The 14,774-nt window shown below is 40.9% G+C and overlaps 1 protein-coding gene across 4 annotated transcripts in view; it reads left to right on the top strand.

The window, feature by feature from the left end:
- The window catches only part of EPB41L4A (erythrocyte membrane protein band 4.1 like 4A), a 262,232-nt gene that overhangs the window by 207,359 nt on the left and 40,099 nt on the right, over positions 1-14,774 (top strand). For all 4 annotated transcript variants that reach the window (XM_043595359.1, XM_043595348.1, XM_043595339.1 and 1 more), the window contains exons 14-16: positions 5,659-5,749; positions 8,882-8,965; positions 9,660-9,770. In XM_043595359.1, the coding sequence (XP_043451294.1) occupies positions 5,659-5,749; positions 8,882-8,965; positions 9,660-9,770 (286 nt within the window). The remainder of the gene's footprint in view (positions 1-5,658; positions 5,750-8,881; positions 8,966-9,659; positions 9,771-14,774) is intronic.

The raw sequence follows: 14,774 nt of genomic DNA, 5'->3' as shown, positions 1-14,774 counted from the left end.
ATCCCCTGATTAGCTTACTTTACCAAATGTGACTAGCCTCCTGAAATAAAGCCCATTGTCCTTTTTTAAAAAAAAATTTTTAATTTTATTTTTTTTTTAATTTTTTTTTTTTCAACGTTTATTTATTTTTGGGACAGAGAGAGACAGAGCATGAATGGGGGAGGGGCAGAGAGAGAGGGAGACACAGAATTGGAAACAGGCTCCAGGCTCTGAGCCATCAGCCCAGAGCCCGACGCGGGGCTCGAACTCACGGAGTGCGAGATCGTGACCTGGCTGAAGTCGGACGCTTAACCGACTGCGCCACCCAGGCGCCCCCAAAATTTTTAATTTTAGAGAGAACACAAGTTGGGGAGAGGAGCAGAGAGAAAATCTTAAGCAGGCTCCACACTGAGGGTGGGGCTCAATCCCACAACCCTGGGATCATGACTTGAGCTGAAATTAGGAGTCAGACACCCAGCCAAGTGAGCCACGCAGGCACCCCAAAGCCCATTGTTTTTTTAATGTGAACAATATATATAATGAATTGGATGCCTCTAACTGTGTAAATGGTCTTGCTAGCATTTACATTAAGAATAAAATATAGGGGCCCCTGGGTGGCTCAGTTGAGCGTCCTACTTCGGCTCAGGTCATGATCTCACAGCTTGTGAGTTCGAGCCCCACGTCAGGGTCTGTGCTGACAGCTCGGAGCCTGGAGCCTACTTCAGATTCTGTGTCTCCCTCTCTCTCTGCCCCTAACCCACTCGCATCCTGTCTCTCTCTCTCTCTCTCAAAAATAAAATAAACATTAAAAAAATAAAATACAGATTTACGAGGCACCTTAATAACCATATGCCAATAACTGATCTCTTATAGATCGTCTGTAGTCATCATTTAAAAGAATAGTGAGTTATGGCAGAAGGTAGCTTTCAGAACTCTAAAAAGTAGCCTAGTCCTGTGGGATATGGCTACACGTCCCTTGTGTTGCACTTCACATACAGGTTTTTTTGAACTTAGTTTTGACACTTCTACAAAATAGCATCATTATCCTGAATTTTCCCTTCTGGTGGAAAAAATAGAAGCGAATACATCCTTTATAGTAGACCTTCACTGATACCCCACCATGTGTAAAGCACTGTGTTAACAGTCATGAAGCAGTACAGTGATGCATCCTTCGTTTTATTAAGATTTTGATGCCTTATTAACTTTTATTAATAATTTAACAATAATTTAAAAATATATTTTATGAAATATATACATAATTCATGTTTCTAGATATTTTGGATGGTAAACAACTGTTTGGCTTTATCTAAAAGAAAGAATTGCTCCAAATGGAGTGATTTATGCAGTGTAGGAAAATTGCCCTCAATGTTTTATTTCTTAAAGTGGATAGTGGTTAAACATTCATTATATAATACTTTGTTAAACTGTTCATATTTCACATATATGTGTGTGTGTGTGTGCGTGTGTGTGTGTGTGTGTGTGTGGTCCATTATAACACAGTGAAAAAGGAGTGGGAGAAAAAGATTTGTTCCAACCTGAAAATATCTCCTAGGACACTGCCTAAAATTCCGTTGTGATCAATTAAGTATTTTAGTTAATATTTGGCTTTCCTTTTTCCTCTTTAAAATGGAACTGTTGGGGTGCCTGGGTGGATCAGTTGGTTAAGCATCTGACTTGTGATTTCAGCTTAGGTCATGATTTTAGGTTCATGAGTTTGTGTGCCCTGCATTACCCTGAGTCAGGCTCTGCGCTGAGAGCCCGGAGCCTGCTTGGAATTACCTCTCTCTCCCTTTCTCTCTGCCCCTCTCTCTAAACAAACAAACAAACAAAACAAACAAACAAACAAACATTAAAAAAATTTAATGAGATAGAACTATTGCGTGGCCAATAATACATGAAAACACTAGCCTTTTATTTAAAAAAAAATTTTTTTTTTTCAACGTTTATTTATTTTTGGGACAGAGAGAGACAGAGCATGAACGGGGGAGGGGCAGAGAGAGACACAGAATCTGAAACAGGCTCCAGGCTCTGAGCCATCAGCCCAGAGCCCAACGCGGGGCTCGAACTCACGGACCGCGAGATCGTGACCTGGCTGAAGTCGGACGCTTAACCGACTGCGCCACCCAGGCGCCCCAAAACACTAGCCTTTTAGTGTGATGGGTCTGTCAGCTCACCTCTTCTCTGTAGTGCAAGCATCTGAGCTAATGTAGATGGGATGATTCTGAAAGGTGGTTTGATAAGGGGGGAAGAAGCTTGGGAAAGGAAAATAGTAGTGCATGTCAGCAACATGGAAAGTCAGTAAATCTCAATAACGTGTAACCTTTCTCACCTTTGCAGATTTCAGTAATCCAACACAACCTAGCTTTACTGAATTGCCTAGCTTTCTCCTCAAATCGTAGTGTGACAACATATCACTAATTTGACCTAATTAGTTAAAATACAGTGTTCTAAAAGTATAGTTATTACTTTTAAGTGCATCTTTAGCAACATAAAGAAAGCTAATAATTATTGCCTAATTAGGGCTTTTTAAAGAATGCTACATCCACAAATAGAAAAGAGTAATTTATAGTTAGCATATGAATGTTATATGAGGGGATACTTCAGAAGTGCTCCCGGTAAGTTAGTGCTTGTAAGTAGCATTTGTGTGTAGTCTGTAAGTAGCCTGTAGTCTGTTTTCCTCATGAGACTTTTAAGACCCTATTATTAAAGAGAAAGGGAATATATATCTACACGTTTTTAGTTAGTAGTCACTGTTTTGAATATAAAAGAACCATGAATTATATCGTATTACTGCCAATACCTTATTTATTTATGCTGTGTATATGAGAGTCCTGTGACTGTTAGCAAAATAGTCCTGACAGTCACATAATTTATTTTGAAGAAGTCTTGCTAAACTGTTTCTGAATGTCTGAGAGACAGCACGTATGTGATTTTTTCCCTGAAATTCTTTAAAAATTTTTTTTAATGTTTTATTTTTGACAGAGAGAGAGAGAGAGAGAGAGAGAGAAAGAGAGAGAGACAGAGCATGAGCGGGGGAGGGGCAGAGAGAGAGGGAGACACAGAATGCGAAGCAGGCTCCAGGCTCTGAGCTGTCAGCACAGAGCCCGACGCGGGGCTCGAACTCACAGATCATGACCTGAGCCAAAATCAGACTGAGAGAGAGAGAGAGAGAGAGAGAGAGAGAGAGAGAGAGAGAGAGAGAGAGAATGAGCAGGTGAGAGGCATAGAGAGGGGGGAACAGAGGGTCCATAGCAGGCTCTGTGCTGACAGCAGCAACCCCGATGTTGGGCTCGAACTCACAAAACGCGAGATCATGACCTGAGCTGAAGTCAGATGCTTAACTGACTGAGCCACTCAGGTGCCCTGCCTGAAATTCTTTTGGAAAAACATCCATCTTGTGTTCATCTCAAAAATTATTTGGATAGTGTAGATAACCAGATATTGGTTTGTTTAGAAAGTATGTACACATACATCATTTAAAATTTAGCTATTTGAAAATATTCCTGGATTTATTTATCTACCTGTTTATTAATTTTTTAGAAGATTCAGGTAGGGGCACCTGCAGTGCTCAGTCTAAAGAGATGAGAAGTGGAGCAAACCTGGGTTTATTCTTAGGCTAGTCACACAGGACTTGGGTTCACATGATGTTCACCTTTACTTGGTGCTGCTTCCATTCGTGTTATTAACACTGGGTATTGGGCTCTCTGCTGTGTTCTGTCTTCCCCCCCCTCCCCCGCCACAGCCTGGGATACAGCCCTAGGTACGTGAAGGTCCCTTCATTTATGTTATAAATTCGTAATAGCTGCTGAAACAATACCACATTTTTTAAAAGTTTATTAGGAACAATAAAAATATTAATGTTGGTGCACACCCACTGTCTAGAGCACAAATGAATCAATCCTTCCTGCCACTGTCTCAGGGCCACACCACATGGAGTTCACATTTGAGAAGCAGCTCCATCTCAGATCTGTGCCTGCAACTTAGGGAGTCTGCCCTTGGAATTTTTATTAATGGTCATGGCAAAATAGACAATGACCAGCTAGTGCCGATGTCTGATAGCACATGGGGTGATTCAGGGGAACTGGTTTTTGTCCCACTCGTCATATCTGGTGAAATTTTCTGTAGGCTCCAGACTAACTTTCTAATGCCTGGATTCTGAATGTTGCTCCGACATGAACTTACCTCTAATGTTTTTAATATATCTTCAGTCTTACCTTTCCATTTCAGAATTCCAAAATAGGAACAAAATTCAGATATTGAATCCATGTCAAATTCCTTATAGTGATCGTTTTTGGAGCTCTTAATTGAAACCACTGTTTTCTCTGTCCAAGGTGTATTCATTACTGTTTATTTTTCCTGATGAGTAGTCAAATGTGCCTCCAAGTGCTCTAAAGAGTGTGTCTCTCCCAGCAGACCCTTAATTTTGAACTGTTTGAGGGTGGGGTGCAGGTGGCACATGGAAACCTATGTAAGGTGGTTTAGAGCTAACGTCTGGCACCAGACTGCTGGTTTGCAAAGCTGGTCCCACCACTCATGAGCTGTAGGACCTTGGGAAAGGCCCATTTTTCTTATCTTTAAAAATGGGGATAATATTAACCTTTTAGGATTATTTTGAAGATTATATGAGTAAATAGACATGAAGTGCTTGGGATAGCAACTGATACATAGTAAGTGCTCAATAAATATTAGCTCTTAATAGTATTACAACCTCACTTCATGGCTCAAAAACTATCAGTGGTTAGTGGTGATTACTATTAGGATCAGAGGACTTGAACTCTGGACATACTTCTGCAAGATGCCACTTTGAAGAAAACAACCTGCATGTCACCTAGAGTTAATTGAACAAGGACTTTGGGGGTCCCCTTGCTGGTTTTTCCTGCACTTCCCAGAGTGAGGTGCATGCCACTTGAGAGGAGTCGTCATCATCAGTGCCCATGTGTCACTTCCCCTGCACACTTAACAGCCTCCCTTCTGAGAATGGGATCCAGACTTCCTCCATGGGCCTAGACACTTCACTTACCTTTATTTGAATCATGATTTCCAACATTGTGTCTGCCGGGGGCTCCCTCTGCTGGTGCATCTAGCCTGTATGCAAATATGTGGAATAGTAGCTTTTAAACAGTCAGTTTTAGGCTTTTAGGGATGTTTGCATAAAAAAACACATTTGAAAACTTTTTTTTTTCCCCATGTGAGTGATAGAAATCACATCTATATTACCCTTTTTTTTTGCCATTTACATTATAAGTTGAAATATTTTTGGTCTGATTTAGAATAGGGACTATCATGGCATGCCAAAAAACAGTAATTTCTTCACAACGTGGTTATCAGGTCTTACATACCAGTGTATAGTGCTAAATATCTTAGAATCCTATTTTAGTAGTCTAAATATCCATGAAGTGGGGACTTAGTTAACTCTTAAAGTTTCAAAAGGGCCATTTTAAAGTGGTGTCATATCCTAGACCCTCTTGGACACGATTATGTATTAAAGGCTCAGTACATGTCATAAAATGGTACCTAAGCTTTACTGGGTGATTCATTATTTATTTATAATTATAATTTATCAATAAAATGTGCCACGATGTCCCTGAAGTTGGAGTTTAAAATAACTTCTTGTCTCCTTTTGTTTTTCTCACCACTGTCTCTTTTCTTCCATCTTTCCTTCCCCCTCTTTGCTCCTAGGATCAAACAGCGTCAATCGAGTAACAGGAAACATGGAAAATGGAGAAAATGAAGGAACAACTCAAATCACTGCACCTTCACCAATAAAAAGGTCAGTCAGTTAACCGAAAGAACATACTACTGTGTGCTGTCACAAAAATGCTTTTTCCTGTTGGCAAGGTTAAGAATCTCTTTCCTTTGATAGTTAATACGTTTGATCGAAATAGTCTGCGAGAAAGAATACCTGAAAGATGCCAGTGGAATAGAAACATCAGGACCTGCCTCTCTCATTTGAAGGAAATGCTCCTGCTGGCATGGTGAACTCTCAGTCTGTGATCTGCGTTCTCGGCAGCCCAGGGAAAATTCCACGTGCTTTTTAAAATGGCATGATATAATGGACTTACTCAGAGGGACCTGTGAAATAAAGTAGATGATATTCATGTTTAATGTGCTGTGTTCATTACCGTGGTGCACTGAACTGTGGCCCTGGAAAGAGGGTTTATAGCATTTAGAGGCGCAGGGCTTCAGAAGTCAGTGATTGCATATGTATGAAGAGTTGTCATGGTCCTCTGCATCAATTTTCCCAGCAGCAATCCCCAGCAGAAAGACTTTCTCTCAATATATTACATGGATTGTTTCCATGAAAGATCAGCCTTGTTCTCTGTTAAGACGCTGTTTCCGCGTCAGTTTTTCCTATCTCCAATTATGTTCACGGACCAGCATTTGAGAAATACAATGAGCAGCTTTCATCAGCTCACTTTGTCTATAGAGATAGCTCCCTACATCATGGAGAAATCCAAGCAGTCAGAAATATGTGACCTTGACAGACTTCTTTGATCATCGACTCCATCTTTTGTTAGTAAATAATGGTGTCTTCATTCACCTAGATTGAGGAATACAGTTTATAATAATATCCTAGCAAAATAACTGTAAGATACGAGGATTCTCAGAGTTGCGGTGTTTTCCTCAGGGTTTTGCCTACAGTTTCTTTTGTTTAGTTCCAGGACACTCCCTTCATAGATTCTTTTTGGAATGACAGGTTCTTTGCCTTTGCATACGATAGAGTTGACTGTGTTTGCCTTAGCCTCACAGCTGTGGCTAGAGCGTCAGCTTAATCTGTATGTACAGGGTATGCTTATGGTAAGTCCAACATAAGAACAGTAATCTGGCATGAAATTCAGATCCCAAGCCTTTTTAGAATGTACAGAAGGAGTTCAATCCCCTTTACAACTGCATTCTTGCCGATAGGACTGATACCTGAAGGACGGCCAGATTTTCCCACTCAAGCTCCAGATGAGAAATGGCTTAGGGAGTGAATGCAATTAATTAGCCACCCAGGATTTCATTATTCTTTAACTTTCGCCTGCTCTCCCATTTCCCCTTTCATCTCCCAACTGAATTTCTCAATCTCCCTTTTCTCTTTTCGCTTTTGCTTTCTGATTTATTAAACACACACACTTTCTACTGGTGTATTACGTGTCTACCATATTTATTACTTCTCCTCATTTCAAAAGTAAGATTTTACTTCGGGCATTTGATTTTCAAAAGATTACTTAATTTTGATCAAAATAATATATTGGTCAAAAATAAAACCTACATACTATATGCTAATGCAATGAGTTAAGTGCCTTTGTCAAATCTATAATTTTTTAGGTTTTTTTTAAAGTTTATTTATTTTGAGAGGGAGAGGGAGTGTGTGCATGTGTAGAGGAGGGGCAGAGAGAGAGAGAGAGCACAATCCGGGGAGGAGTAGAAAGGGAGAGAGAGAATCCCAAGCAGGCTCCACACTGTTAGCACAAAGCTGGATGTAGGGCTTGAACTCAAGAACTATGAAATCATGACCTGAGCTGAAATCAAGAGTCAGAAACTTAACCAACTGAGCCACTCAGGTGCCCCAGGCTTATATGAATTCCCTATGGGTATAGTATGCTAGGATACAAGTTTATTTTCCTTTTTGAAATGACCTTGTCATTTCTTGCTCTTTCTTCTTTGTTGGCTCTTACAAAGAACCCTGCTGTGACTGTTCAAGGACAGTTATGTAGAGAATTCCTCAAAAAGCCAGGGTTCAATGTGGATTGGGAGTTAAGCAGCTCTCTTTTTCTGAGGCTGAGACTCCCAGGAAATAAGAGGTAATACACCTCCCCTCTGCCACTGGTGGCCCCAGGCTTTTCTCTGTGTCTGCCCATGTGTGTCTAAAAAAATTTGTTTGGATTGAATAACAACTCAGTTATATTTACATTCTTCGGCAGAAAGACGATACTAGGTCAGGAAACAGCATTTAAAAGTCATTCTGATTTGGAAGGAGGAAGCCAAGATATGGCGGAAACGGGGGACTGGGAAAGGTCAATTTGGGTACTGTGAGCCTGTCCAGAGCTGACCAACCTGCATAGATTTAGACCCATGTGCAGAGATGAAAAGAGGCAGTAAGCCCCATGAGCCCCAATACCCCAGCTTTCCTTCCTTTTCAGCTTTCTTCTTTTCTTGCCTTAACACTTGCCCTAGCTTCCTTCAGGTAGACTCTCCTTAAAGTTCCTTAACAGTGGATGACCTGGCTTTTGTTGACTTAAAGCAGTAATACTAGAAAAAAAGGTGGAGGAGACCCAAAAGTACTTGCTGGAGACATGAATTTTTTTAGGCCACCACTTCGTATTCTTTTTGAAAAATATTTATTTATTTATTTATTTATTTATTTATTTATTGAGACAGAATGCATGTGAGAGTGCACAGGCGGGGAGGGCAGAGAGGGAGGCACAATCTGAGGCAAGCTGTCAACACAAGGCCCGATGCAGGGCTTGAACTCATGAACCACGAGATCATGACCTGAGCCAAACTTGGATGCTTAACTGAGTCACCCAGGCACCCCATTTTTGGAATGAGTCACGAGTATAAATAAAACACATTTTAGGGTTGTCTGGTGGACCAGTTGGTTAAGCATCCAACTTTGGCTCAAGTCATGATCTCATGGTTCATGGGTTTGAGCCCTGTGTTGGGCTCTGTGGGGACAGCTCAGAGCCTTAGAGCCTGAGCTTTGGATTCTGTGTCTCCCTCTCTCTCTATCCTTCCCTCACTTGTGCTCTGTCTCTGTCTCTGTCTCTCTCTCAAAAATAAATAAACGTTAAAATATTTTTTTAAAGACTACATTTTAAAACATTTTGTTAAACAATTTCACTGAAGAAGTAAGTTAACTCCCATTTATTCTCTAGTTAATTTCTTTTCTTTTCTTTTCTTTTTTTTTAAATTAAAGCTTTAAGAAAGCAAAGAATGAGAACAGCCCTGATATCCAAAGAAACAAATCTCATGCACCATGGGAAGAAAATGGCCCCCAGAGGTAAAGAGAATCATTGTTTTTCTGAAGGAGAACAGTTGAAGTGGGATTAGCAATTGCAGCTCATTAAATAAGGGAATCCAACTGCTTTGTGGCTGGGTATTACTAGCTATGGACATGGCAGTCAGATTCCTAAATCAGCATGACTGGGAACTTCTGAAGTAGAAATCAACAGGATATATCCTAACATGAAACTTTCTCCTGGAAAGATAGGAAGAGAAAGCAGTGTGTATTAAGAAACTGCTTGAAAGGTCATTATGATGGTTTAGAATAAGAGAGTATATTTCTGAACTCCAAATGACATACTAATGATAATTTCCCCTCTTTTATTTGTATTTTACTTTATTTTATTTATTTTGAGAGAGAGCACATGCGAGAGCAGGGGAGGGGCAGAGAGAGAGAGGGAGAGAGAGAGAATCTCAAGCTGGCTCTGTGCTGTCAGCAGATAACCTGACACGGGGCTCAAACTCTTGGCTGTAAGATCATGACCTGAGCCAAAGTCAGATGCTTAACCTACTGAGCCACCCAGGTGCCCCTTACCTCTCTTTTCTTTGAATAAATCTGGTCAGCAAAGAGAGCTGGATGCCCTTGATCCAGTATTCCCCTGAGAGTATGAATACTTGTGTAGATCTGGGCTGGGGTGTCTGCTCCTCCAAGCCCTCTTCGAGCATTGTTGACCATTCCTCTCCCACTCCAGCGGACTCTACAACTCTCCCAGTGACCGCATGAAATCCCCGAAGTTCCCCTCCTCGCGTCGCCGAAACCCCTCCTGTGGGAGCGATGACTCTGTACAGCCGACAAGGAGGAGGTGAGCTGAACATTACCACTTGATTTTTAGTTTTCAACAGGAAGTCTGGGTCCCAGTTACTTTTTTACCACAAGTTATTCTCATAATATCATGACGGTCTCCTCAGAATAACAGAAAGCTTATGTTCTATTGAGATAAAAGCAATTATTTTTAAACAGAGTTTCAGAGAATAATTTCATAAAATACTGATAGGAACTTGCTTTCTGTATTGCTATTAAGACTGATAAGTTAAAAAAATATATTATGTACATATTTTAACAATATATTATATGGTATGTATAAATATATAACATATATAATATATATTAATGATTATTTTAATATATAAAAGATACTAAATGTTCTGACCTGAGAGGACAAAATTATGTTTATAGGTAGATCTTAGCTGAGGCTTGGTGCTCTGTTTTCCAGACTGATGTTGTGTAAATTTTAACAAAGCCCCTTTCCAAACACAGAGAAAATGGATGCTGTTACATTTTACCCAGCAGGTCAGGTTGTTTTTGTGATTGTATTTGTGTGTACTTCATTAAGAAAAAGAAAGTCCATATCTAGAAGTTTTGGACTCTCTGAAAAGCAGTCTGGGCAATGTAACAGGTCTGAGAAAAGACCTAGAAATGACTAACCAGTGAAATTCATTTCATTCCTACATCACAGAGACTGTGTTTCACTTTGAGTGCCTGCATACATAGGTAACTTTTATACTTACGGGAAGTTCAGGTCATGTTCTCAGATAACCATCATGATCACCGTGGATCTGGAAAGCAGAAGACCTTCTTTATTCTGTGCCCTTGTTGATACTTGCTAGTTCATCCCATTTGATTTCCTTCCACTTCTGCCAGTTTCCCAGAGTCTTGTTCCCCAGCTTTCTCAAACCAGGTCCGGCTTCAATGAAATCTTTAGGTGGTTAAGGAGACAAAGGTCAATAACACTTTCACCTACTAGGTAGGAAAGGCAGAGCTAAATCATGACCACCAGTGATTAGATAGAATAAAGGAATAATAGTTGGCATTTATCATGGTCCAAGTACTGAGCAAAATTGCTTGCTACATATTATCTGATCCTTGTAATAACCCTATAGAAATGGGCATATGTATCAGTCACTAGGCATTGCCAGCAGAGAGGGATTAATGTGGGGAATTGCACACAAGTGTGAGAAGCATTGAAGGAACAAAAGGCAGGGAGGGTGCACCCCTGAGATACGGATGCTATACTGCCCCTGGGCTGACAGGATTAAAGGAGAGTGGGGTATTACTTGGAGATCAAAAACTGTGTCCACCTTTGAGCTGGCCTTCATGAATCTGTGCTCGTTGCTCATGCTGTTGTGGGCACCACTACTGTAGCAACTGCTGTTGCTGCCCCTGCTAGAGGTGCCACTGCTGTAGCTAATGCTATGGGGCTCCCACTGCTCAGGAGTGCAAGCATGAATGCACAGGGATGTCAGAAGCATACCTGCCTCCAGATCTCACTTGGGTGTCTCTCTAAGTGGAACCCAGCTGGCAAAGGAGTCTGGGAAAATAGTTTTCAGGCTTCTAGTCTTTTTTTTTTTTTTAATGTTTGTTTGTTTGTTTGTTTATTTATTTAAATGCTTTATTTATTTTTGAGATAGAAGGAGACAGAGCATGAGCAGGGGAGGGGCAGAGAGAAAGGGAGACACAGAATCTGAAGCAGGCTCCAGGCTCTGAGCTGTCAGCACAGAGCCCGACGTGGGGCTCGAACTCACGGACTGTGAGATCATGACCTGAGCTGAAGTCAGATGCTTAACCGACTGAGCCACCCAGGCGCCCCTGATGTTTATTTATTTTTGAGAGAGAGAGACCGAGTGAGAGCAGGGGAGGGTTGGGGAGAGAGGGAGACACAGAATCCGGAGCAGGCTCCAGGCTCTGAGCTGTCAGCACAGAGCCTGATGTGGGTCTCAAACTCACGAACCATGAGATCATGACGTGAGCCGAGGCTAGATGCTTAACCAACTGAGCCACCCAGGTGCCCCTCAGGCTTCTAGTCTTGACAAAACAAGGGAGATTATTGATGGGTTTGGATGGGCTAAGTACCAATGGAAAATACCTGGCCCAGATGAGAAAACAGAGGCTAGGGGGAGGTAAGGTAGCTGTCCTTTGTGACACACCTGGGTTTGGATACAGATCTGTATATCTGAAAAAGGCAGGGATATTAATCATCATTTAAGTAAAGCAGGAAGAAAGATTTCCCTATTAAGGATTGGTTCAACATGGACAACACTTAAAACCAAGGCAATACCACTGGGAGATACTTTAGAGTGCCTCTGTGTTTTGAGAGGGCATGGGTAGTGAGAACTACTAAATATATTAAGAATTTGGCACTGCATGATTATTGTTAAAGACACAGGTTTGTATAGTTTTTCGTCCTTAATTGCTAGTGTACTTTGACAGCATTCCCTGTATAAAATTATTGTACATGTTGAGCAGATGGCCATTTTGATTTTAACACACTTGGAAATGAATTTATCAAGTTTTGCTAAAATATACCAAAATTTACATTTTTTTCCTCAAACTAATTGCTTGCAATAGTCTGGAGTATATACATTCTGAAATCTAGACTTAATGACTTCTATATTGAGATACATTTTCTGTTGGCTTCCTGTGAGTTACAGACAAGTAATTGTGGTGAGTGGATACAGGGTCCTTTCATTGACACAGTCCAGGGGAAAGACTGTTTTGATTCATAGGGAAGAGAATCTTGTTGTCCGAGCGGCTGTAGAGCCTTCTGTCCAGTTATGTGTATCACTTGAAAGGTCTTTTATTGGGCATGTATGTTTTGAGACTAGCCATTGCTACATGTGGGCAAAGAAGAGCTAAAGCTCATTCTTTGTTTCTTTCCACTGTAAAATGCCCTCTGAGTGTCCCTGTCCTTGTCAGTCTTGTTTTATCTTCACAGATATTTACCTTGCCCCTGGGCACAAATCCTTACATGGCTAGAGTAACTCTGGCATTTAAAACTGAGATTTGTGAAAAGCATAGAAGAATCTCAAGAACTTAAATTTAATAACGGGATTCTGTTATTCTATTTTGTAATGGATGCCAGAATAACATGTTTTATAGAAGATATCAAAATTTTATATTTTGCCAGTTGTTTGTCATTAGATGAGTACATCTGTCAAATTCTGGATGAGGTTAGAACACTGACCCTTAACCTTTTTTGGGTGAGAGGACTCTGAGAATCTAATGAAACGTTGGATCATTCCTAAGGGGGAAAAAGTACATAATTAGATATACGTACACACTTTCATGTAATTTTCATGGTTCATGGAGATCCTGAAGCCTGCTTTAAATGTTCCTGTTCTAGAAAAAGAAAGCCAGCCTTCTGACAATACAGTTTTCACCCCTATCCATCTTTACACTCAGAAATATTTATTGAGTGCCTACTTTATGTAGGCACTGTGTTAAATATCACCCAAGAGAGTCCCTGCGCTTTGGGAGTTTACAGTTTGTTGAGAAAGAAATATGTGAATCATATAAATGCATGTGCACTTCAGACTTTTATATATTCTTGACGGAGAGTTATGTGGTGCTTTGGGGTATTTTAGAAAACTTTTTATTGAAACCTAACATGCATACGGAAAAGTACACGTGTCCCAAGAGTAACCACTTGATAACTTTGATCATCCAAATACCTGTATAACCAGGACTATTAGGGGAAGTTTTGCTGAGTTGATGAGTCAGGGAGGCCAGGGAAAGGTTCCCAGAGGCTGGATTTTTGAACTGGAATATGAGACAAGAGTAGGCAAAGAGAGCTGGAGGAGTTAGCATGCACGGAAGCTTTGGAAGCCTCTGGAAGGGAGTGGGGAACATTCATGAGAAGGCTTACTGGCTGCTAGTGTTGCTCAAGCATAAAGAGTGAACAGAAATGTGTTAGAAATGAGTCCAGAGAGAAAACACCTCCTAGGACACCTGAGCCTTGTTGAGGATGTGGGTTGTTAGACCAGTAGGTTTTAGAAGGGGGTTATAACAAGATCACATTGGTATCACGTAAAGATGAGCTTTCTTGTCCTATGGAGCAAGGGTGGATGAGGGCAGTAGTGGAAAGAGAGAGCCTGGCAGCAGGCTACTGTGCAAGCCCTGGTGAAGGCTAATGGGAACTTGGGCCAAGATGGTGATGTGAAGATTTAAGGAAGTGGGTGGTTTTGAGACCCATCGGGAGGGTTGGGAGGATCGATATGAGGGGTGAAGGAGTGATAGATGTGAGGAATGAAATCCAGACTTAAAGTGTGATGCACTGAAATAACAGTCACTGGGACATTACAGGCTTGAAAAGGACAACTGTGAGTTTGGTTTTTGATACGTAGAATTTCTGGTATTTTTGAGAAGTTTAAGTGCAGGATTCACATGGATTGTTGGGTAGAAGTCTGGAGATAGATTGGCTGTCGGCTAAAAGGTAAATTTCTTAAAGATGTAAATTGAAATATGAAACAGAGACGAGGTTGTCTAGATAGATACTATAGATAGAATGCAAACACCAAGCCAGTGACAGAGCTGAGGGAAACTCCAGCATTTATTTGGCTTAGTTGAAGAGAGTTACCTTCAAAGGAAATTGCTTTAAGAGAAAAGAGAAATTGTGGCCATAGGAAAAGTCAAAAGAGTGAAAATCTGCTTACTAAAGAGGTACCTTCCCTCTTTATTCCCAGAATGCTAGACGCCAGGTTTGTACCTCCCAAGCATGAGATCAGAGACTCTTGCTGTACGAAAGACAGATCCAAGATCCAAAAGACCTACAGATACCAACTTTCAAGGGATCCTCCAGTGAAATGGTTGAGATTACCCACATTACTTTGCTCCACACCACAGTGAAGCCATCAGTTAACATGCTCTGCACCATCCAGAGGGTTCCAGAGTTTTTAGTGCCTAATTCTTAAATATGAGGAGAGAGCCATCATCACTTGGCATTTGAGGATTGCTTCTGTTTGGAAAGACAGAGTCAGAGTAAGGAGCATGTGTATATACTCACGGGAAATAGAGACGATTTAAGAAAGAA

This window comes from Prionailurus bengalensis, chromosome A1 (assembly GCF_016509475.1).
Source record: "Prionailurus bengalensis isolate Pbe53 chromosome A1, Fcat_Pben_1.1_paternal_pri, whole genome shotgun sequence".
NCBI lineage: Eukaryota > Metazoa > Chordata > Mammalia > Carnivora > Felidae > Prionailurus > Prionailurus bengalensis.
The sequence above is the reverse complement of the archived record's forward strand: the minus strand, read 5'-3'. Positions and strand labels throughout refer to the sequence as shown.